The sequence below is a fragment of the Lepisosteus oculatus genome, chromosome 17 (genome assembly GCF_040954835.1).
Source record: "Lepisosteus oculatus isolate fLepOcu1 chromosome 17, fLepOcu1.hap2, whole genome shotgun sequence".
Lineage (NCBI taxonomy): Eukaryota > Metazoa > Chordata > Actinopteri > Semionotiformes > Lepisosteidae > Lepisosteus > Lepisosteus oculatus.
The window spans coordinates 3,968,710-3,994,267 of record NC_090712.1 but is presented as its reverse complement, the minus strand read 5'-3'; the positions used below and the strand labels follow the sequence as shown (position 1 = coordinate 3,994,267).

Sequence of the window (25,558 nt, the reverse complement as noted above, 5' to 3'; positions counted from 1 at the left end):
CTATATCTAAAAAATATCGCGTATCGGTTTCGTGCATGTTGTAATCCAAGCAATTCTGTCATTTCTCTTCCACGTTTTGATTTCCCTAGGAGCCATCCACGCGTTGTGAACCAGTTGTAAATGAAATCGTCGACCGACAGATGGGGGTATAATCACGCAGAGCGTGCGGGTGTGCGCTATTTCATTTTTTTTACAATGTTCCAAACTATCCGGAGTGTGGGAAATCGGTTTAAAAATTGAAAACAATATTTTATTATTTCAATACTGTTCCTCCGTCTGTTAGCCCTTTCCTACAAGGCATATATCCCCATGACAACAAAACAGCAGGAAAACGGCCTTGTTTTGTCTTGTGGAGATGTTCAAATGGCCAGTTAGAAGTTCCTAGTTCAGAGCTATCAGCCTTGGCACTTTGGCTTCATCCCATTGCTAGTGTTTTCACCAAATAGTACTGAGCGCAATGTGCTATTTATGATTAATTAGTCCATAGACTGGAAAGCTAAAAGTGCCAAGTGGATCAGTGTCCTAGTGTCATAAAATACATTTTATTATAATAAGTACTCTACCCATTTATTAGTACTTAATATTAATATTTAATGTCAGCTAACATCGTTTACTTTAAAAGCACTGTGCTGTTTTTAAATATATAGGAATCTGGTTGGTTGGTGTGGCTTAACTTTCGTGAACCCTTTGATAAATTGCAAGCTCAAGTCAAACCCAGACGTATTTAACTTTAGCGCAACAAAATTTGTTTTTCACTATTCACTTTCACTTTTTTCCACTGTCATTTTTTCTTGAGGAACAAAAACAGAAAAAAAAATGTTAAATGCACTGAACTCGGCTCCCTCTCCCCATCTTTGATGAGGGTGAAGTGAAGAAATGGCTAGAAATCTCTGCTTGAGAAACATGATGTTTTTCAAGCCATTCTGACTGCCAGAGATATATCACTGGCGCCCCCGATCACACTCACCACTGCGTTATTCAAGAGACCAAAATCCTGCAAGCATTTTATAATCCTTTATTTTAAGAACACAGGTAAAGTAAGAACAAACCCTCATTTACAATAACGACATGGAGAGCGCCTGTTCATATAGCTGAACCTTGTACACAGGGCTTCAAACCCATGAAAGGTATCAGATCCCTAAAGACTACTCCATACATGACGAGATGAACTGGTCAAATTTCGCACGTCTCTAACGGAGAAAACACCTTCCTAACTTTAATTTATTAGCACTTCTCTGCAGCATCCCACAATTTAAAATGCAGCACCTACATAAGCTAAAAACAGAACATATAAAAAACAACCACTAAGTTCGAGCGCAAGTCACAAGTCATTTCAATTTACCGCTGCCAACGACTTCAGAAAACATGCACGGTGATCTTAACCTATCTAAACCTTCTTATCGGAGAGTGTTCTCGTTTATATGATCATTTTTGCTGCTATGGATTTTCCCATGTTACACTGCCATGTCTTGTTCTGTGCATGATTGTACTTCTTGTAACACTGTACAACTGTACGCCTCTTGGCCAGATAGCCTCTGTAAATAATTTGTTCTCAATTATCTTAATGATCAAATAAAAAAAAATATATTATTATGAATATGCCAACATTCAATTCCAGCAAACAAGAATCAGTAGGACAGGACAGCACAGTGGATAGAGATCCGCCGATAGGCTTTGAAGGAATGGATGATCTTTTACATCCTAAACATTACAACATAGAATCCCCAGTCTCAAACAATGATATTTTTAGTAATTATTGGTAAATCCATTCCTTTTTTAACTCAAATGTCTTGGGACAGTGCAAGTCATCGTTTTAGTTTCAAGGTTCGGTTTTCTTATTTTGACCAAAGATCTCCGAAAACCTGACTTTTTCCTTTCCTCTGAAATGTACCAGTTTCCGCCAGGTTTCTGTCACATGACGGGTCAAATATCATGGCTTCAGCAAAGAAAACATTAAACCGGTTTTATTGCTACGTTTTCTTCCATGCGTAATGTCTGAGTTCCGTTTCGAATAGTTTATATCTATTGTTTTTTATTTCTGTGTGTGTTTGGGGGTGGGAGTTTTCGGCTAACTGCTTTTCACGACGCACAACTGAAGGGAGGACCTCAAGACCAACTTGAGAGAAGTTTTGAGCTTTTGAGGAGTCGACTGCCTCTTAGCACGGGATTTCCTGCAAAATTCACGGGTTGAAAAATAAAACATTTCCATCGCCGAGCCGAGAAAGGAAGGTGCAAATCGAAATGTCACCAGCCGAGAAAGGAGACGGCACCGCCAACCCGACTCCTGCTGAAAACAGTACAATTAACGGAGGAAATACTTCAGAAAAACAGAGTAAAACTGAACTGGTGAGTGGCTCCACCAGTATGCTTTTTTTCTCTGTCATACTTGAGTTTTGTTTTTTAGTTCGAGTATAGCGGCTACAATGTCCATCATTCTGATGATAGGAGTAATCACAGCAGAGGAAATTTGTTGACGCGAGTTTTGGGAATTCTCTTCGGGAGCTATGTTTGCTGAAGTTATTTAATTTATGTACATTAAATGCCCGGTGATTTTGCGATTGCATTGCGGTTTACAACTCGTTTCAAAAAACACCATTACGAATAAACAGAATAAAACACGTTGTTACTTATTTCAGTTAGTTTTGCTAATATGATGTTTGTGCTGTTATCTTTGGGTGTGTTGTTGGATTACACGGTAACCGCTGCGTTGTATCAGCCTGATGTTTTGAAAATCTGAACAATTTGAAAATCTAAACAATTGTTGTATCCACTATTGAAAGTTCACTTTTATTTGCCAGCCTGAATTCATAATGTGATTATTACGCTCGACAACATTCCGATAAGAAAGAGCTTATTAATTATAAATCGAGGTCGTTTTCATAATCAATTGCTGTGCTTGTACAGAAAATATATAAATGTTAAGACGTTTTCGAAACCATTTTTAATTTTTCAGTTGTTTGTGTCTTCAAAAAAATCTTTTTTTTTGTAAGACCGAGTTTTCTCAAGTTTCGATTATAATAAAAAATGTATGCTGTTTCTGTGAACTGTGATAGTATGAATACCGTTTCATTCACTGGTGTGTTAATTAATGCAGGTACCCATCTGGAATATGCTAGTGTTACTGTAGAAGAAACTAATTTGACGAGAAGTCAGTTTGATGATTTCTCCAGCTGCACCCGAGATGTTCCTGTTTTCTTGTTTTTGTTAAAAGCAAGCAAAAAAAATCTTTAATTTCTTTAAAGGTACATAGTATGTGAATGGCCTTAATTCATAGGGATTTGATTATAAACCAGAAAAAATAAGCTCTGTGGAATTGCAGATAAACATATGTTTGAGCGATTTTATTTTGTGGCTTATATTACCGTAAGTGCATGGGCTTCATTTGTCATGAAACATTTTAATGAATAGACCTCAGGCCTGTCACATTTTGTTACATTTGTAAAAGTGTTCCTTGGAGATAGCAGAGAGAGGCTGAGGTGTGGTCCAGTTATCAGTATTGTAATACTAGCCATCTTTCCTCTGTTCCTCTTTATATACTGTAGTAGTCTATATAGTAGTCGCCTGCCATTAGTTAGTCCTGTATGTACAACATGTACTCACACACAGTGGACACACAGCACATTATATGTAAATCAAGACTACTCACTGATTTGTAAGGTAAATATTGTTAAATTGTTTTTATATGGTTAGCACTCATAATTGTAGTCACGTTAAGTGTTAAAAAGTTATAATGTATCAACGATGGAATCAAGATAAGGTTTACAATACTTGTCTATTTACCTTTATTTTCTTTTTTTAACCACTTTATCCAGTACAGGGTCACGGGGGAGCTGGAGTCTATCCCAGCATGCAATGGTCAGAGGGCTGGATACGCCTTGGGCAGGATGTCAGTCTATTGCAGGCCACACACAGACAAAAGCACACACAGTCACACAAGAGCCAGTTTTCCCAGATGCCAGTTAACATACCAGTTTGTCTTAAAACGTCACACAGATAGCTCACCAGGAATTGAGGCAGCAATGCTAATCACTGTGCCTCCCTACAATACTTGAAGTCTGCTCTGTTAATTGCAATATTTCTGCTTAATTGTAAGTGTAATAGTTAGAACCTGCAGGCTGTGGCTGTCCAGGATCAGAATTATAGAACCTTGATCCACTTTATAGAGGTAACAGAAAACTCTGCTCTCATATCGTGGTGAGATTAAGACATGATGTGGTTGACCATTTCCTTTTCCTGTTCAACAGCCACAAGAAAGCAAAAGATACGGTATAGCTTCCTGTCGTAGTTCACACAGTAATACACTGCGCTAAACCATTTAATTTAATCTGCATGGTTTTCTCTAAATATGCTGTCTACTGAAAAGTAGAAAGACTTACAAAAAAGGGCAATTAATACAATTATGCATTCCTTCAGGTTAATGAATAGTCTTGTATGCCCATCTACTCACTGATGGTGTCAGTTAGACCTATTACTATAAAACCAAATTCCATCTCACTGTGAGTCATTGGTTAATATTTATCTGCTGATGAAGATTTTTTTTTAGATGAACGCTTTAGAAAAAAAACGAATTACAACAGGTTGATGGCATTAAGTGAAGCCAGAATATCATTAGACTATTGTAAAGTACCAGCATGTTTAACAAAGCATGAAAAAATGGAGAAATGACAGTAATTGCATGATAATAAGATGGGAAAACTGCATAAAAACCATTCAAATTTAAATGTAATTTTTCTTAAGGTACGGCTATAAATGACTGCAGTCACATTTCCACGCCAGTAAATCACCAATTTAATTGAGAAAGCAGTGTTGTGGTGTTCCTCCATCCATCTGCCACTGGAACACAGCCATGAGAAAAGTCAGATACATAGGCTGCAGCCAGGTCTGCGCACTCGTACATCTTGAAATAGAGGGTGGGCAGCTTTTTCAGGCTTTAGAAAGTACAGCCTCATGTATCCCTCATGTAGCAGAGCTGGTGAGGAAATCCCATGCAGGGCCAGGTGACGTCTCAACAGAGTTAACCTCCGGCTGTCAGGGCTGAGACGAGTCGCACTGAACACCTCTACCCTCAGTGACTCTGTCGGGTTTCCTGTGTGCTGCACTCCCAGGCTGTGGTTTTGCCAATCCCAGCTCTGCGGGGGTCATTTTGCATGTCTGGCGTTGTCCGTTTTTATCCACATAAAGTGTGTTCTCCCCCCCCCCCCCTTTATTGCTTATCCTGAATGTCCAAGGTTTTGGTCACTTGCGCTCAGACTGTTTGTGTCTCTGCAATGGCAGGAGCTCCAGTTGGCTGCTGCCTATGTCTCGGACGCTCAGTACAACCGGAATGTCTGCTTCGAGAAGACACCGCAGGGCATCAGGTGAGCATTTAATATCGGAATGAGCTGCCTTATCATTTCACAGCTCCACATGACCTGTGGGTGCCTAAGACAGCTCTGCCTGTCTGCCCTTCCATGGTTGTGCATTTGACTGAAGCAATCGCATATAAACACTGCCTCTCCTACGTATTGGATGCTTCTGACATTGAACCTGTAGGTTTTCACAACCGTGCCATGTGAGATAATTATTAAATTCTTTCCTTGTCCTTCCATCGAAATGTGCTGGCTACAGTCAGCTCCGAGTGTATGAGCAGATTAAGAAATTAGGGTGACAGTGCCACCAGCTAATTCATAATTCATATTTCTCAAAACCCTTAATGTGCTGGAGAAGTATTCAGTCTATCATTGTGCTTGTTCTGGATTCACCCTATTAAGCACAGTTTTAAAGGAAGAAAAAAATTGTTCTGTAACAAAATATATATTTTAGTTTGATCTTTATAAAGGGATCAAATGAACAGGCAACAAATTCATGAGAGTTTACCTGTTTGCAAGGATAACTGGTCGTTTCCCTTGTAAAACAAACTCGGCAAGTTTTTAAATTTACAATTCTGAAGTTTCACACATGGCAGTGTTATTTGAACGCTATTAACTAGTAGAAAATGTCTTAAGAGCCAGTGATAATAGTACCACTTTATCAGTTCTGGGTTATAATTAAATCATTCAGAGCTAGTGGAATGACCTTTTAATGTCTGTTAATACAGGTTTGGTATTATATGCAGTTGGCCAGTTTGCCTGTGGTCCCCCTGCTGACAGGACAGCAGGGAGAGATTATCTGCTCAGAACGTGAGGGAATCCAAGTGTTAAAGTTATTTTGCCAGCACACGGCTTCCTATTTTTAGCCTGTGTGGAAGCCAGACAGAAGCTTTCCTTCACTCGGTAGGATCGTCACTGTGGCGCTCCGTTATTCCAGAGCTGTTTGTCGGCTGAGCACAAGCAGGAAATCCACCGCAGTGTACACCCCCTCCCCCTCCCCCTCACCCCAAGAGACAAACAGTGGAGGCGCGCAGCACAGTGTGCATGCAGCTCAGGCCTCCTCAAGCATCTTGCTGCTCACCTAGATCGCTGCTTTCTGATGGGGCATCTTACCGAGAATGCAGGCAGAGAGAGGGGACAATCAGGACAAAGTGAAACTCAGCTTTTGAAATGGCAGGACAATAAAATAGGCGTGGTACACATTGCAATTCATTATTTGTCAGGCCTCAGTGTTTCTGAGATGTGTCCTAGGACTTAACGCTCTAGAAAAGATACAAAAATGTATGCCATCTCTACTGCTTGTTACAATGCCTTCTGCTTAATATACTCTAAGCAAGCGATGTACATGAAGGTGAATGTGCCTCTTCTCTCCCAGACTGTACAATCTCTACAATCACTGGGGCATGCTCTTGGTCACATACTTCTTCATCATTCTGGATCTTGCGCTTGCCGTGTTTGAAGACCCAGCTTTGATCCCCTTACCTTTGTGGGTAAGCATCGCAGCGGTCAGGAGCACGATGTTCCTTAGAAAGTAATTGACCTACAGAACTGGTATGTTGTCATTAGCCGTGCATGTTAAAGGGTAACTAAATGTGAGTGTAACGGTGGAATGGGCTTAATAATTCTGCAGGTTTGAGTGGGGAGCTGCATCACAGTGCCCTCGAAGCAAAGAAACAAGATAAAGGTTCTCCGCTGAAAAGTAGAAAGAAGAAACAAGTGTTTGGCTGTTGAGCCTCTTTAGATGTGAGGGGGAGAAAGCAAGGTAGAAGGAATATAATTATCTTGTAACTTTGGATTTCCCAATGATAGACTTATGTCTTTTTAAATCCTCATCATTCGTTGATGATTTCCACTTTATCCAGCTCTCCCCTTGATATCCCTTTCTCACCTGTGTGCCCATTTTCAGCTGCTCTGTCCTTCTACGTTCTGCTACGTTTTACATTCCCTCCCGTTTTACAATATGTTTCTTTTATTGATCTTGTCGCATGTTTTCTGATCTTCTTAGTTTGGAAATGTTGCACACCTTCACAGTCCAGCAAGTCAAACTGGTGACAGGCCACACTGTCTCTTGCCCTGCTTACAATGTGAATTACGCCGTGTGATTCAAGAAGCTGCCTTTTCAAGCTTTTGCATGCTAAAGTTCCTCTCGCCTTTTTTTTTGGTTCCAGGCTACATTCTTGGCAGAACTCATCTGTCTGGCGGTCTTCACCGGCCGTCTTGTTCACTTCGCCAAGGTCATTCCATGGCAGAAGTTCTGGAAAGACACAAAGAACATTTGCGTTGTGCTCATCATATTGGTAAGTCCTGACATTTCTGACTTTTCAAAGAGAGCAAAGCTATGAAATTGAGGTATTAGCAATGCGTTCTTGGGTGTTGATAAAGCCATTTTATAGATTGTTTATATTGACTTAGCTTTTGTAGAAAATGTAGATATTACCACCGTATGGAAGCATCTCAAATGTTAGAGATTATTTAATAATAATTCCTTACACGTATATAACATTCTGGACACTAGACTCAAAGCGCTTTACAGGTAATGAGAACTCCCCTCCACCCCCAGTGTACAGCTGGCTGATGCGAAGGCAGCCACTCCCCACATACCAGCTCTCAGTGGGGAGCAGAAAAGAGTGATGAAGCCAGTTCAGAGATGGGGATTATTAGGAGGCCATGATTGGTAAAGGCCAATGGGAAATTCGGCCAGGACATCAGGGTAACCCCTCTACTTTTTTCGAGAAAAGCCCTGGGATTTCCAAAGAACGGCACATTTTAACCATTCATTTGTTGAGATTTGGGGTTGAGCATTAAAACAGTTCTACAATGTTTTAAAAGCCTGCTTACCAACATGATCCAGTAAAACCTTGAATCTGCATTGAAAGAAGAATTCAGAAGGTGGATTTACACTTACGCTGACAGTGACTAGTATATGCAGACACGATCCCCATTTTAGCACCTAATCCATTGCTGACAAGATGGGGGTTTTGGTTAGATTGGGTAGTTGGATAGAGATGTATAGTCTTCTAGTAGAGTGAAATCTCCTTTCACAAACTTTCTTCAACCTTTATTTCAGTTTTGTATGCAGGTCACTTATGCCATTAACAGCATAACTTGATTTGACTGGAGTGGGTACTAAAGTAATTGCATGTTTGCAAAGAGGTAGTTGAACATGTGTGGGGGACATAAAGTCCCTAATATTATTTGTTTTAAAAGAATTAGGAAAGTCTGATCTCTCATTGTTGAAATATGGCACAGGATATAAACAGGAGCTCAGCTGCTGTGAACTGATAACTAAAATGAAACCTAGATTTCTGTTTCTTAGAATGGAGACATTTTTTGCCCTTCAATCAGTCATGAATGCTTCGAACCAGCCATCTCAGATTCATTACTACTTATCTCACAGGGCAGGCTGATATGCTCTATTTGTATGTACAGTACCAGAATGATACAGAGATTCACTCCAAGTGTTTTTTTACTTGGTTTATTTTGCTCCCCATCTGTTAAGAATTATGCTTAGAGAAACTGTTTATGTGGCTCCTTTCTGGTTGTTCTCCTCAGTTGACCTTGGTGGACATGTTGATATATGGATCCATGAAGGCATTTGGCTACTATGGAGTTCGTTGGTCAAGAGTGCTTCGGCCTCTGTTCCTGGTCAACATTACAGAGGGCCGTCAGGTGACCTTTCCTTTGTTCAGACATTGTTACATGTGTTTTACATAGAAGGCAACAATGTAGGCCTCATTAGTCAAAGAGCAATGTTGCAAAGCATGCAGCCTTTTCATGAAAACCTAAGGAATATGCTGTAAGACCTTTGCATTAAATCTGTCCTCTTAAAATCATCCTCTAAATTTGCTGGTCATTTTACCCTTAAGTAGTCTTATAGTAAGGGAAGGACAACTAGTGATGATTTAAGATGACGTTGAAGGTTCAGTAGAAGTATTTATCAAAACTGCAAACCAGTTTCTTCCAACCCGGCACTGGATATTCACTTGAGCAGTACAAGTGTTTTAGCAGGATAGCACATAGAAAACCCAGAGTGTTGCCTGTGTCTCCCCTGCTGTTTGGTTATCAAAGAGCAGTTCATGCAGTGTTGGATATAATCTTGGGTGCTTTGTTTTCCTGCAGGTTCGAAGGGCATTTAGGAGCATTCGAAACACACTGCCAGAAATACTGTATGTGTTTCTGCTGTTTATATTCAGTATACTGATATTCTCCCTTATGGCACTCAAACTGTTTGGAAAAAGGCAAGTGTGAGCTCGGTATTTACCTCCTATCTGCATGCCGGCTGTCTATCTTTCTTTTTAGTTAAAAAAGTCAAATTGGGTTTTTATGTTGTTCACAAGATTGATAAACTTTTTTTTCTGGGGAGTTCAGACACTGTTGAGATCCTTCCAAGTAGCCGAAGAAGGTCTTTAGACTGAATTGTCCTGAAACAAATATTCTTTTTTTGTAACAATTTAGTCTAAACCATTGTGTACAATGTAAAATCGTCCTTTTATTGTGCAGTATTTTATTTTGTATGCTGTACTTCAATCTACTCTAAAATCAGACTAACCTTTTCATTTTTGTGCATTTTTCAGTGTTGCATGATGCGCTGCAAAGAATGTGTCAAATTGTAAACACTTGAATTAGTTGTAATTCTCACATTAGAATTAGAGTGTTGAACTGCCTCTGAGCAGCACACAATGTAAGTTCGATAAACGAGCAAAACTGTCAGTTTGAGAGCTGCTCAAAATGAAAATGTCAGGCAAGAGTACAATTTTATTTCTTTCTTGGCAGAAAACTTGTGACGAATGAAGGCACTCCATACTTCACCAGCTACCTGGATATTGTGTTTGAGTTGTATGTGTTGGTAACTACTGCCAACAGCCCTGATGTCATGTGAGTTAGAGATTCATAATCATATGTGTTTGTGCTGCATTATGTGTGCCAAAATAATGTCATCTTTAGAGAAGACAGTACTTGATGCTTTCCTTGTAAGCTTGGCAGCAGGCTTTCAAATCAGCATGAAAAAAAGACTTCAAGACTGGCATGATCCTATTTTACTGGAGTGAGCTCCCAGGAGATCATCAAAATTCTGAATGATTATAAATCAAAGATGTTCTCATCCCGTGTGTGTTCAACATTTGTTTAATTATACGGTATTAATGGAATTGTGATGGTGAATAATTTCAGTGATAAGGAGGAAAGAGACTTCATATCATGGGTGCAGGATGCCCTTCAATGTCTTTGGTAAAGTTACACATTTTTCCGAATTCCCATGCCACACTGCCTTAATGTCTTTAAGTCAAAGTGGGCAGGGCTTGAAAGTGCTCTTTCGGGAATGGTGTCCTACTTCTGCATTTAGAAGCGTCTGAAACCTGCAAGCAATCTTCCCTCCCTAAACACATGAAGGGGAAACAGGTGATGTCAAGCACTTGTGTCATCCATAGCACCCATGAGTGCAAGGAACATCAATAATGATACAAAAATCATACAGGACAGCGCTCACCTTTCCAGAATTCACATGCATCTTTATTCTCATTTTGTTTTCTTTTCAAGGATGCCGGCCTACAACTCCAGCTTCTTTTTTGCCTTGTTCTTCATTTTGTATATCCTGATCAACACCTATATCTTCATGTACGTGTTCCTGGCTGTTGTCTACAATAACTACAGGAAGCACCTGAAGGTAAGCCAGCTCCAGGCCATGCTGTTCTTGATCTTCTATGACAATGGATATTCAGATAGGCAGTTTCGTTTTCTGTTCACATAATTATTTTTTAATGTCTATGACAATTAAGCCACTGGAAAATTAGTATAATAGTATCTATAGTATTTGTTCTCTTCTTTAGCTCAATTGAACAGTTTTTAACCTGTTTTTAATTTTTTAGAGAATAGCAGAAATTCCTTAGAAGCAGACCAAGCAGATATCTAGATGATGTGACAGACTGAATTTGTGAACATAGCTGAATTAAATTAAAGCTGTTATTAAAACTGACAAAATTGTTTGGTAGAGACATAGTTTCAGGTCGTTTACTTCGGTGTCAACAGCAGCATTACCACCTTGTTGCCTCTCGTTGCATTTTAGAAGATTAACGAGGCTGGGCCTGGTACGTACTGAGACGAGTACAGTACTTTATGGAAAACCAGGTTGCTGCTGCAAGTGATGATGTTTGACCTGTCAATGGCGCTGTTGCCTCTGGGGCAGAATTTCCAGTGCCTCAGTGGTGACAGGAAACACTGTGGTGTAGGAGGGGGTATACTGAGATGATAAGTGAGATGTTAAACTGGGGTCTTGACTACTTGACTTAAAGATCCTATAGAAGTCTTCAGAAAGACGGGCGTTCACCTCCGTGTCAAGGCTTAATTCCACTCGTGCTTGTGCGGCTAATCTGTCTCGAAGTTCCCCCTTTAATCAAATGTATGAAGGAGCTACTCCTCTACCTCGTCTGCTGTGAAGTGGGGCTTCCCCATGTTACCCCGGTGGGGGCTGCACTTTGGTGCTTTCTCAAAAGAGCTAGATAATACAGTTAGTATTAATTTTGCAAAAAATATCTTTATATGTTTAGTTTCAGGGATCAAAATAAATGTAAACTTAATTGTATGTTCCTTCATTGTCCGAATGTTAAACTTCACTGGACGTTCACTGTGGTGGATTTCAAACTCATTGTCATTTTCAAAAGTACAGAAGTTGAAGCTCGATCAATACTCAGCAACCCAGCCAGTAATGTGCACACAACAATTAAAGCAGAAACGCAGATGGATCAAGTATATAAGAGGATAGAAAAGTCTGGGAGAAAGGTCGAAGGCATGTGGTCTGGTGTGACCGCCTCTCCTGCTGGTAACTGTAAGGACGGATCAGATTCGTGGTTGGACAAGGTGCGTGCGTTTGTTCCAGGAAGAAATGAAGAATCTGGTGAGAGCGAAGAGGCACAAGATGGTGGAAGCTTTCCGCATCCTGCAGGTGAAGCACGGCGGGGAGCCGGTCGTCTGCCAGTCGCACTGGAACCAGCTGGTCCGCCTTGTCCAGCCCGACATCAGCAACTCCCACCGCGAGCTCCTGTGGAGCGTCTGCGACGAGGACAAGAAAGGCTTTATAGGTGTGTCTTTTACCCCGCGGGCCCACATCGCGAGCGGCGCCCCAGCACTGCAGCAGCTCAATAACAGCTGAAGAACCTGCTGCACACGGTCACATTCCTGCTCTCAGCACCTTCACCCCTGTACATGCATATTTTCACTGCATCATCTACTGTAGTTTCAGATTATTAAAAAAATCAATTGCATGAGATCTGCTGAATCTGGCCGTCTTAATAAGCCAGAGAGCAGGGTCCACACAGTGGGAAATAGAAACTAGGATCACACCTTCCCCCGTCTCTCAACGACAGACTCGTTTCCTTCTAATCCTCTCTATTAATTTGCAGGTTGTGACTTCACACCTCTGTTCACATCTCTCAACTCCGCACCACCTGAGTGTCCACTCTGTCTCCCCCCTGCTCCCACCTCCTCTCCACTCCCAGGCTTTTGTTCTCCCCTGCTTTATCAGCTGCTGACTTTCCTCTCTTTCTCACAGCCGAAGAAGGCTCCACAGCTGAAACATTGTGTTTCTTCTCTTTTCAGCAGGGAATAAACCTTCACTTGTTCCTTTGCAGCCTACGCCTGCTGACGCAGCTCCCTACTTGAACTACTCTATGAAGTATCTTCTTCTGGAGATACAGTACCTGACCCAAAGGAAATGTATTAATGCGCACAGACTTGCATTAAAATATCTGTGGCTTGTTTAAAAAAATATGTTTAGCAATGTTGTTATGCTACCAAGATATTAATAATATATGAAACAAGATAAATTCGGAAGAATGTGGTCATTCTGCTGCTGTGACTCAACATTTTGTTGTAATGGGTAATTACAGCACTTTCAGTGGTTTGGAGTATTTCTGTCCACATTATGTTCAGAATATACTCGTTTAGTAAATAGGACCTAACAGTATTGGAAACATAGAAATGACAACCCCCCCTCCCCCCTCAGAAAATAGGCAGATAGATTATCCATATTTGTTTATGACTTAAAAAATGTTCATTTGATTTTCCTTTAGATACTGCAGATACTTCTGGGATCTGTGTTGTATGGGAGTCAGTCACAGCAGATCAGTTATTGATTTTTTTTCCCCAGGGAAAGTGGCCTTCCTTCAGCTGGCTGACCTCCTCAACATTCAGATTATTACTCTGAAGTCCCACATTCACCCCCTGCAGACCTGGTTCCCTCATCTGTACAACAGCCAGCCCAGCAGGCTCGTCTGCCAAATGGTGCAGCACAAGTAAGCATCCTGTTCCCTAGAACTGCCTCTGTCTCTCAACAGCCACTCCCTGCACTTAACGGCGCTTGATAGTCGATTCATTTTGAACGGATTGTGTCCGAGAGTTCACTGTCTGCTGGATGAAGTGGTTTGGGGCTACAACATTGCTTCCATCCTGTCGGCTCGTTTAGCCCAGATCATACTGACGTCCAGCTTTTTAAAGTATGGTAATGGCTGCCTTTAACTTGTTTTTTTTTTACAGTTGTATTGCTATTTTCCAGGAAACTTAACTCGAGGATTATTCTATTCAAATTTACAATGGAATAAGGTGAATTATAATTCAACATTTGAAAGTGATAAAATACTTTGCAATTACACCACAGAACAAATAAAAAAAAGACAAAGAAATAAATGTACTTCAGAGAGAACACTGAAGGCCTGTGCACGTGCTCTTAATAAAATACCCAAGTGAAGGTCTAGCTGGGTGGAGAGATACTGGTGTGTGAGGCTGATGCATGAGGGAGGCCAGACAACAACACGGTCATGAATGGGTGGAGAAGCTGGGCATTTAAAAAAAACAATTGTCAGCAGAACCACATTTGAACAAAGATTTCCCATGGTTGGGAAGACTGGTAATCAATATGGAAACCATGTATGAGTGACTTCTGTGATTAAGTATTTGTAGAACCTATATTTATCAATGGAAGTGGAATGTGTATTATACTGGTAGAGGAAATATGTGGCATGTGCTGTAATCAGACTTTGCATTCACCATGTGTTCACAGAGAGAGCCGATATAAAAAGCAAAAAGCAAGTGCAGTAAAAAGCTGTAAAAGTATTTTTTATTTAAAAGCTGTGTGGTGTAAAGGTTTCATGTCAATATAAAACAGAATTTGTATCTGTATTTAAACATCAAGGAAGCCTTGATTCAGCTGAGTGCAGCACTAGTGCTGTTAGCGGTATGTTTGGGGGATGATCGAAGTTCCCTGTATCTGTACACACCAGCTCCCCCTCGTCTTTCGCAGGGCCTTTGTCTACGTGTACGACTTCATCATTGTGGTGAACGCCGTCTTCATTGGCCTGGATGAGGAAAACCCATTGATCTCCAATGCGGAGTGGGCCTTCCTGGTGCTGTACATGCTGGAGATCCTGCTGAAGCTGTACACCTACGACCCGCGGTCCTTTTTCTCGAGGCACAAGTTCTGGAACTGGTGAGAAAGGCCGACTGCCACGCCGACTGAGTGCCCCCTGGCCGGCTTCCCTGCCACAGGAGGGCAGTCTTTCAGACATGTAGCAGGCTGGACTGCTGGAGGGCATAAGACTTGAAAATATGAGCAAGTGTAAACCAAAACAGACAATTTGTTGTTATGTTTTTCACCCCACATTTGGTGGCAAGCTCACATGTGGTCAGACAGGGTAAGGATAATTTAAGTTACCTGTGTATGTACACACCAGCTTTCCATTGTCTTTCACAGGGCCTTTGTTTATGTATATGACTTTATAATTGAGGAAGACACTCTTCATTGGCATGAACAGTGAAACACTGAAGCATCAACAATTTAAACTTCCACAAAGAATCCGACTTCCTGGGCATCTGTATATTGTCCCTTTTGCACAGCTCCTGCAGGGTTGGTCCATAGTCACATTCCTTTACAAGCTCAGAAATGGCAAATTCCACACAAAGACTAATATTGCTCTGTTTACAAAGTCCAAGAGCCTACGTGCAGATGTCAGGTTGAAGCTATAGCTAATTAATTGGGCTTTCCTCCCACAGGTTTGACACAATCATCATCATTGCAGCTTTAGTGGCTACCACAGTCAACTTCGCTCTGAAGTCATGTGAGTATAAAACGTTTCAGCCTAGTGCAAGCACACAATAAGCTTGTTGGGAAAGTAGAATTATCGACAGTTTTTCTCAAATGATTTCTGCAAATTCGGGAATCTTACCACATGTCTGTATTTTAAAAATAACTAACAATGATAATTGCTTACACTTATATAACACTTTTCTGGACACTCCACTCAAAGCGCTTTACAGGTAATGGGGATCCCCTCCACCACCACCAATGTGCAGCTCCACCTGGATGATGCGATGGCAGCCATAGCGCGCCAGAACACTGAGCACACACCCGCTCTCGGTGGGGAGGAGAGCAGAGTTATGAAGCCAGTTCAGAGATTGGGATTATTAGGAGGCCATGATTGGTAAAGGCCAATGGGAAATTTGGCCAGGATGGCGGGGTTACACCCCTACTCTTTTCGAGAAATGCCTTGGGATTTTTAATGACCACAGAGAGTCAGGACCTTGGTTTTACGTCTCATCTGAAGCACGGCGCCTGTTTACAGTTTAGTGTCCCCGTCACTATCCTGGGGCATTAGGACCCACATGGACCGCAGGGTGAGCGGGTGAATATTTTGATATTCTATATAGGGTGAGCATTTTGGTACTTATTGAGTACCTGGCATAGTCCTGTAAGAATTGCTGTCTCCTTCCATTTTTTCACACTTGCAACATAATTGGTTTTCCCATTAAAGGCATTTTATCTTATCAGTCTTCAGGGCACACCAAATTCCCTATGGTTACTACAGTGGTTCCTCTTTACTACGAGTTCTTATTCTCCACAAACACTGACAATCAACTTTGAGAAGCACAGAAATGTTTTTGTTTTACTGGTAAGGTTATACCACACTATAATGCATGCATAGTATTCTTCAGTTCCAGCTCCTGTCATTCCAGATGCAGTACAAGATTTTTTCACAGCACATTTTGTCTTTTATATCTGGATTAGTTTCCTCTGGGAAGTCTGTAAAACACGTGCTTTTGGACAAGAAAGCCCCGCTTAAGCTAAAACTTCCCGCAGTACGAACTGCGAGTTCTGACCCCAGCTCTTGAAGGGTCAGTGGTGTCTCCGTGCGCTGAAGATCCCCTGCTTGTACTCAACACAAGCTGCCAGTAATTATTGAGCTTTGGTAGAAAAGGGATTTGAACCACCACCACCACCACCACCACCACTGAAAAGCAGATCAGCCATCTCTCAGGAAGACAATATTTTTTGTTTGTTTCTGATCAGAAGAGCATACACACAGAAGAAACTGACTCGTGACAGTGCGGGTCAGAGGTGAGACTGACCGTGGACCCTGGTCTTGGTGATGGGACTGCTTGCGCTTGTAATTTGTGATCTAGTTTGCTCTGTGGTAGTTCTGTCCCTGATTACTGGGAATCTATAGGTGTGGGAGCTTTTCAAGCGGTGATTTGCAGGAAAATAACGGTGCAATCTGAGAACCCTGTGGGCCTTAGTCACATATTTAACATCATTGCACGGGTGCTTTTTTATCCACTCAACAGTGACAGTACAAAGTGGACATCAAATTTCTGTTCAGTCCTGATGCACTGATTAACTATTATTAAGGTAACTTAAAGACAAGAAGTCTATTTTATATTAAGAGATGTATACAACTGCAGACTTCAGTATTGTACCCCTAATTTCAAACAGTGTTGTTACCTAATTTATTATAATAAGTATTTTTTGTAAACTCTTCTTTTTGAACAATGCTGCATGTCCTCATTCTTCCTTGAGGTAGTGGTCAAGATTACTGCTAATTTAGCTGACTTAAGATGGGTTTCTCTGTCCTTTTCCACTCTGCATCTGTCTTGGCAGAGATACACAATGATGGTGAAAAAAGACCCCAAGAAATCAAAATGTTTTTGAAAAAGATTGAATTCACACTTAAATTTAATCTATGCTGACATATTTAGCAGTGTTGCTAGATGGATCACAAAGGCCCCATCTCGTGTGTTGCTTCCCATTGAGCTGCGCTGGAGCAATTTGTGTGGTCACCAGCAGTTGGCTAGACTTCTGTTGTTAGATTACTGTAGGTCATGCCGTCTGGTCTTATTTTTTGAGCATATCCAAAAAAAATCAGAGAAATAAAAGCTTTATTATATATCGTCTCAGAAATGCGATTTCCCTTGAACAGAAATTTTTGGTTGTAGCACATCGCTGCCTGTTCTCCCATCTAACACCATTCAATAACCCGCTATTCTGTCATAAAACTGCTGGCCATTCCTGCTTGCTGTCAGAGCTTGGTGATGAGGAGGGACATGAAATGTACACTCGTCTTTTGTTTATTTCAGCCGACGGCTATACCAGCCGTCAAGTACTGGATATCGTCTTTATCCTGAGGGTCCTCAGACTTATTCGCATTGTGGACAGTGTTAAAAGGTAATGGTGAGCTTTTTACTTTTGCCTTATGAGTCCACCTCTGAAGAGTATCCTAATCTTGGTCCTGATCCCCCCACATACTGTACGTGTGCGGTCTTTTGTTTCACCCGAGCACTCCCTTAAAAAAAAATCACAATTTAACCGTTATGTTTTCTACAAGTAACTGAAGGTTGACGATCTTTGAGCGGGGGAAAAAAAACACTAGGAGAGTGTCAGAGTTTCCAGCCAAGAAGCTTGTTCAGTAAAGAGCTCGGCTGCAATGAGGATCATGTGTGTTGGTCCCCACGGCCAGGATAGAGAATCCCTGCGCTGGTCCATTAGACTGCGTGAAGCAGTTAAGGGCAGTTGAATGTTGATCGGCACTGACCTTTTTTCTGTCTCCTTCAAATGCGCGTTCCTCATGTTCCGTGTGTTCTTACTCCTGTTGTCTACATTTCTGCGTTGTTTCTCACGTGTGTTTCTGCCTTTTATTTAGTGCCCGGCAGTGGAGGGGCATGACCTCTAGAACTCCAGCTTTCCTGGCTTTAAGCCTCTGTGCTTTTTTTAAAGACGTGATAATGGTTTCAGGCAGTGCGAGAGACCATAATGCCTTTTATGCCTTATGCAAGGGATTAGACAAAAAGGAGAAACATTTATTAATAATTTTGCAAGTTCAGCAAAACTACAATTTTATAACCATTTTCCATTTTTTTTTCTCCTTCCAGGTTTCGGACAATCATCAATACTCTTATAAAGATAGGACCCACAATTATTACTTTTGGACAACTCATCATTGTAAGTGTGGTGGTTGGTAGATTGATTTAACGGGCTTCTCCTTCACTCTAGAAGGGCCAAACCTCAATTCAGTGTCATTCTGTCCAGGAGTGTTCAGAGGAAGCTTTTCCTGCTTGTGTGCAGTATTACTTTTTTTAAAGTAATTACTTTCTGTATAACATGTCGGGCTGTAGTATCTCCTTGTATCCCCTGCATTGCATGTTTTAATCTAAAGGAGTCACAGTTGTAGGTGGCCGGAACACTACAACTTTAATTATTGGCTGAGCTGCCTTGCAAATCTACATGACAGAAAGCTGACTGAGCTGGAAATTATTGAGCCGGTAATGGTTTTAGAATATTATAGATTTAGTTCTAATTCTAATTGGTTTCAGAATTAAATTTTACTCTTGAATGATGCTAGCACTATAACTATTCATCAAACCAGATAGGCCAAAATCGTGGTCTAAATAGTTTTTGGACTTTCTTAGTTTTAGGATCTAAATGAAAAATCGAATCACTAACCTGCATACTTTTCCCCACAACCACACCAGCAAAAAGTAAAAAGGGTTCTATTACAAAAATTTTAATCTGACAGTAACTTAAGCTTTTAAAAGCCATAACCTGCATGTTCACAAATGTGAACTAGAGGAAGAGTGTTTTATTCTGTAATTGTAAGGTAAATCTTGCTTCTGTAATCATTTTTAGGTGGTCTATTATATATTTGCCGTGGTTGGAATGGAGATCTTCAAGGATAAAATAAAATTTTTTGCGCCAGACTCCACTGCTTCTGCACAGAACTACTGTGGAAATCCTCTTCTGAAAGACACTGCCTTTGCCCAAAATAATTACTGTAGGAACAACTTCAATGACATTGTGTCTTCATTTGTCCTCCTTCTGGAGCTCACTGTTGTCAACCAGTGGCATGATATCCTTTTGAAATTAAAATGCATTTCATCTGTGCTGTAAAGAGTCTTTCTGGAACACAGGCATTTTTATGTATTTGGAAAAAAAAGCTGTTTAACCCTAAGTCACAGGAAATTGGTTATCGGATGTATAGATCCAGCCAAATCGTCACACTTTCTTAAGCAAATGACAAAAAACTATCGGTAATAACATGCAAGTGTTGCATTCACACAACTTATAAGTGTCACAGTGGGCATCATTTCTCCCAACATGATCCGTTCTATAGTATAGTGACCATCCAGTAAGGACTGGTTTTATTGACCAGAACACCATGCAAATAAACACCAAACAGAGATAGCCTCCGTGGAACCAGAGAGCAATAAATCAGTGTAACTTCTCCTGGAAATTCACTTGGCGAGGAATGTTCTGAACTGTCACAGTGGAGTTGTGTTCAGTCTCTCCTTATCCTTAGCATGAAGACACAGCTGCTCAGTTTCACTCCCCATGGGTACTAGAGCTTGTCACGGAGGGCTGAGGGAAGAGAGCAAGAGCCCTGTTCTGCTACAGCTGAAGCAGTCAAGTCCCTGCTGCACAAGAGCACTGTCGCGGTTACTGTACCTGTACCTGCTGCGAGGCTCTTGTGGGCAGAAACTTGAACATGGTCACGCTGACAATGAGGGGAGGAGCAGTTAAAAGAGAGTCTCATGCTTATCCGCAGGTTTAAAGAATGAATTACTGGAGATGAAAAGAGCAGTGTTTTTTTTACTGTGATCACCGTTGAATGTTTTCTTTAACATGTGCACTCCTGACAAGTGGCTTCACCACAGTCACCCACACTGCTGCTAGGATCTTCTTCGTCCTGTTTCACATTGTGGTTGTTATCATCATTATGAAGTAAGTTTGCATCTTCCTTTTTTTTTTGACCTAGCCTTGTGGGTTTCGCAGCATGCTACAGTAAATGTACTGTATGAACTCCATTGCACCAAATGGGAAATGCACTGTTTCTGCAGAGGTGAAAATATTAAAGTACATCAGTTGTGTAAGGTATAAGAATACCCAGGAATACCGCGATGCATTCTGAAGCCTGAAGCAAGCGGAGAACAAACATCATGTAGTTGTGTTTTTATGATTTTGTTCAGATAAACAAACAAAATCTAATAAATCTGTATTTTTCTGTCTGATTCCATACAAACTGCCCCCCTGAGCTATAATTTTAAGTTGCCTCTAGCTTGAAGCACATGAATGTGTAAATTGAGCAACAGTACTTAAATATAAATATCTGGGTGCTTAGCTACTCTGAGTTCACATTAAAAGTGAATGCTTTTGTTTGAAAATGAAATGAAAGTCGGAGTTTTGTTTTGTGCTGATTCTCTTATGATGAACTCACCATTCGTTAATATCTGATTGTATCCTGCGCACAGTGCTTCTCCAGAATTCAGTAACACTGATCTTTCAGTTAGCTGATTATATACCTGGGCTGCACAGATCTGGTCCTAGAGAGCCACAGGAATACATCTCATCCACTGCTCTGTTTTCATCTGTTCACAGCATTTTAGTAGCATTCATTCTGGAAGCTTTCTTTGTGGAGTACACGTTAGCAAAGAGCGATTTACAGACGTCAGTCGAAAAGAAAATCCAGGAGCTCGAATTAGGGATTCAGCAGTAAGTACAGTGTTTGGACATTTGAGATTGCTAGTTGTGTTGATGACATTCAGAGAACAGGAACAGCATTCAGGAGCCGTGCTTTTAAGGATTTGAACGTTGGGAGCTGTAATGTTTTATTTTTGCTTTATTTGCTTTTTTTGGTGCATATAATTATTCTGAACAGGAGCAGGACACATTAGGAAAATATTTACAAAATTTGGGTGCAGATTCAGTCTTAAACTGCTGAGTTTCCTTATTAAGGTTTTGAAATCTAGTTTGAGAACTAAAATGTTCCCCTTGCTCCTGATGTGGGTGTGACTTTATCAGCTTTCTGACTTGTGTTACTATTCCCTTCTTCCTGCATGAGGTTTCTTTTCACTGTATAGTACAGCTTTTTGTGTTTATCACATGGCTTTTAAAACGGTGAACCTCTTCTAGACTGTGCACAGCTACCGTCTTCTGCTTTTCACTCCACCTCTGCTCTTAGTGACTTAATTGAGTCCATTATTGACATAATTGGTCCCAGTCACAAGTCTCCAGCTCTTGCGGTTACTAAGGAAGTAGAGTTCACTATTTAACCTGCAGGGCTCTGGAGGGAAAGTCACTGATTTAGATGTACGAGTCAGACCCAGATGGTCTATTCATATAAAAGGAAACAGTTCAATACACCAATCTTTTGCATAAACCTGTGGAGGAAAGTTTTTTCTTCTCATACCCTTATTTTTTACAATTGGAAGGGGGAAATTTTGTAGGAGGTGTTTCATATATAGTGGTGTAGTGTTAACAGAGCCCGGTGGAGCGGTGCTCCATCACCATTTTTAAAAAAACTCTGACCGTTGGAGACAATTCATTTCAGCACATACAAACTAACGTGGGTGAATAAAACTTTCTAGAAACGCTCAAAAGGATAGATAAGAGCTCAAATAATTTAAACTTGATACTCATTTCCTTTTTGGACAGACTTAGTGCACTACACAGTAAATGATCATGCCCCTTTGTAAAAGATTAAATTTAAAAAACAGTGCTCTATTTATTGAATATATTACCATGTTTTGGGTACGTACTGTATAGACTAATACAGTATATTTCTGACATGTGTTAAATTTATTTTATCTTAAAACACAATATTTTGATGGTGAACTGAAGCCATGAATAAGAGAAAGTTTCTTTTTTTGGCTAAATTATTTTTGTCTTTAGTGAAATATAATGTCTCTTAATGTATGTAGTACGTAGCATCATGACAACTCGGTTGCTTGTAATCTTAAAAACAGGTCTGAAATTAATTGCCTTTTAACTTTTCAACCTCTAAAACTTATTCTACTCAAATGTAATGAAGTCATTAATCCATCCCAAAAATGCTTTTCAGTATTGATAAAATCTGAATGTTCTGGCACTAAAAAATATAACCATGGCACAACTGGCTACTGAATGCCAAATGGCTCATTCTGGTCCCTGTGTTCCTGCTACCTTTAGGGATAAATTAGACGAGACCCTGGTGGGCAACATGGAAACTCACGAGAACGAACTGGGGCCTTCCGAACTCTCGAAAGGAAAGCCTACCCTCATGTTCAAGATTGCTTCAAAAAGTGAGTGATGCAGAGATCTTAATCCCCCGTTTAAAAATGGCAGAATTTCTATGAGCGCAGAACCAAGTAAAATGAGGTTTCAGGCTGTGGACAAGCAACAGTGTCACCCAGAGGAGGCCTTACAGGGAGATCCTTGAGCCCTGCCAGCCCTGGTGTCGTCCACTAGATGCCCTGGAGCTCTTGCCTTTCTGGTCACACTGTTGTAGCCCATGCTGACATTGTGCCTCTTGTCTCTTCAGGATACAGGACTGTGGACGCTTTGCTACAGAGGATATTTGAAGACGATCTGAGTCCCGAGGACAGTGGTTCCTCTTCAGAAGACCACGAAGGCGATCCTGATAATCCACTGTCTCCTGGCTTTAATTTCCAAAACCCATCCTTTGACGGCATTAACTGAAAAAAGTGAATCGTTTAAACATCGAACTGTTTACGCTGGCATTATACACAAACTTTTTTAAACCTCCTACATACAAATGAAAGGTCTCTTTTCCCAGAGGGATCTCTATATCAGTTGTGCAGGAAATCAGAAATTATAAACAAAGGGAAATTAACATGCTCGTGCATATTTGTTTCAGTGCATATACAGTATTTCTCTATATATAGAATATATATTTACAGGTTTATTTTTTAAATACTTATTTCAAATTATGAAAAACCCTTTTCTGTCCCTAAAAAGTGCTTCATATGCAGTATTCTTTACCTTGTATGATAAATTATTGGGAATTATATGAAATGTATTCTTCTCTAAAGATATTTTGAGTACAGTTTTGTTGAAAACTAAATTGTGTGTTCCTTATTTTAGTGGCTACATTCAATTCATGCTCCATTTTTGTTGAATTCTCAGTACTCTAAAACTGGTATCTTCTACGTTACACATTTGATCAGTGTACATCTGAGCTTGCTAGTTGTGTTGATGACATTCAGAGCACGGGATCCAAATTCAGGAGCTGTGCATTTAAGGATTTGATGCCTTATGTGCATGTGATTTTTCTGAGAAGGAGAAGGACAAAAGTGTTTAATAAGCAAACAATGGTTCCCACTACGTTTTTTTTGTGAAGGTTACACATGAAAATGTTCTGCATTGTTTTACTTTTTTCCCAGATTCTTCACTAAACTAATCAGTTTATTTAATGCTGTGTCATCTCATGCATATGTTGTAATACATCTCCTCCATCTGGTAAAGATGCTGGAGGTCTTGTTCTCTTGTGTTTGACTGGGGCCAGCAGCCCAGGGATCGTAAGCTGTTGAAGCCAGTACCATGGCTTCTTTCACAGAAAGCTCTGGATGCTGGCTGAGGTCCTCCGATATATTAGCTGCTAGCAACTAAATGAGATAGATGAGCCAAATGAACATCTCTCATTTTTAATCTTATATTTGTAGCAGCTGGATTCATTGAATATTCACAGATGGGGGACAGCAAGCAAGACTGAAACTGCTTGGAGACTTGAGGCCATATTGCTATAAGTGCAGGCATGTAGGTATATGAAGTATAAAGCTCTGACTCACTTATGTTATTTATCTGTCCTTCTGTGTGCTTCCATGTCCTGGATGCAATGGTCTCTGGTCCCTGCACCATGAGTCAGTCTGACTGTGCAGCCCAACCCTGCCAGACCTATTGCAGTACATGGGCTTCCAAAGCTCTGTTGCAATACAAGCCCATGCTGATTTTACAGTATGTCAGATGTAATAGTTCACATTGTAACGTTACAAAGTGAAAGCTGGTGAACCTTTGTGTGGTCTTACCTTTGGTATTTTGGCAGTTTATTGCACCTCCACGGGAAAAGGACAAGAAAAGGGAGAATTCTCCTTGAAAGGTGAGGCGAAATCCGGTGCACATTGATGAGACTAGACGGGGTCGTCAAGGGGCATACTGTATGAACAAAACTCAGTTGCGAATAAGAGGGGCAGCCTCCCTCGTTTCGTTGCTGGCATTGATTTGAGGACCACGTCCAGTCGTTTCTTGGCAGAAGTGACGGTATCAGCTCTGACGTGGAAGAAAGTGTCTCCTGTTCTCAGTTTTAAATGCCTGCCCCCTTAGTTTCAGTTCGTGCCCTCTGGTTTTCCTGTTTCACATACTGCATTTTGAGCTGCGGCTCAAAGATTCAATATGATGATTGTGAATACACAGAGAAGCGGGAACAAAGTGCCTGGGGGATATTGTTCCTGCATTCTGTTGGCAGCATTTCATTTCCCCCTTGGTGTTGCTTAGCGTCAGTTTCTGATCCAACAGGTTAGCCGTGACCAATGTAATCATTTCTCTAGTTTTAGAAAGATCCGACCAGCCTGTTGTGAGTCATCTAGAGCCAAATTAAAATTGAGGAGGTTTGTGGGGAAAATGCAGATGGGATGTTTATATCTGATAATGGCCTGGAGCGTCTTGTTCTTTCTGCCTGCTTTTTATAGGGGCTCAGTTATTGCAGCGTCATAGATCTATTGAAGCCGCAATGTTTTATTTTCTTTACTATTTATTAAAACCTGATTATGGCATTTGATACAGAATAGCAGTTGTATTTTTGATGCCACTGAGGAGCATAATTTTATTTCAGAAGAACACTTGGAATAGGAGTGGAAAGATCCAAATTAGAAAAGGGCTTGAGGGTAGAAAATAATGATATGATGTCCTCGGGGACACTCTAAAGACTGTAGTAACATTACTTTGCAGTTCTAAAAACATGTTCTCAACTATACATGCAGTGTGGCCTGGAAGATTTTAGAAATGGATGCCCTCTTGGTTGTCCTTGTGCTTTTTTCTGCATGAACCAACAGTATAACAGACTTTTCTTCACCAGTAACCCACTGGTGGTATGAAATACCATATTAATTGATTGAAAACGGCAAGA

The 25,558-nt window shown here is 40.7% G+C and overlaps 1 protein-coding gene across 2 annotated transcripts; it reads left to right on the top strand.

Annotated features, from left to right (window-relative positions):
• Positions 1-1,918: 1,918 nt before the first annotated feature.
• tpcn3 (two pore segment channel 3) lies at positions 1,919-23,849 on the top strand. 2 transcript variants are annotated; one of them, XM_006638481.3, is made up of 19 exons: positions 1,919-2,346; positions 5,275-5,357; positions 6,724-6,838; positions 7,517-7,645; positions 8,901-9,017; positions 9,468-9,586; positions 10,122-10,223; positions 10,884-11,010; positions 12,220-12,421; positions 13,489-13,633; positions 14,638-14,823; positions 15,387-15,451; positions 17,745-17,832; positions 18,537-18,606; positions 19,291-19,510; positions 20,292-20,382; positions 21,037-21,150; positions 22,606-22,718; positions 22,958-23,849. In XM_006638481.3, exons 1-19 carry the CDS (start codon positions 2,242-2,244, stop codon positions 23,113-23,115), a joined length of 2,349 nt encoding a protein of 782 aa, XP_006638544.2. In that variant the 5' UTR covers positions 1,919-2,241; the 3' UTR covers positions 23,116-23,849. The 2 variants fall into 2 exon arrangements, with proteins under 2 accessions (XP_006638544.2, XP_015217882.2); XM_015362396.2 differs by lacking the exons at positions 1,919-2,346; positions 5,275-5,357 and having other exon boundaries at positions 6,838-6,899.
• The last annotated feature ends 1,709 nt before the right edge of the window (positions 23,850-25,558 follow it).

What these genes read in the sequence shown, in the direction of transcription:
- tpcn3 (XM_006638481.3), top strand. Translation starts at nt 2,242, where the DNA reads ATGTCACCAGCCGAGAAAGGAGACGGCACCGCCAACCCGACTCCTGCT. An exon ending in AACAGAGTAAAACTGAACTG is followed by an intron (nt 2,347 to 5,274) that starts GTGAGTGGCTCC and finishes CTGCAATGGCAG; the next exon opens with GAGCTCCAGTTGGCTGCTGC. An exon ending in ATTGTGGACAGTGTTAAAAG is followed by an intron (nt 17,833 to 18,536) that starts GTAATGGTGAGC and finishes TTCTCCTTCCAG; the next exon opens with GTTTCGGACAATCATCAATA.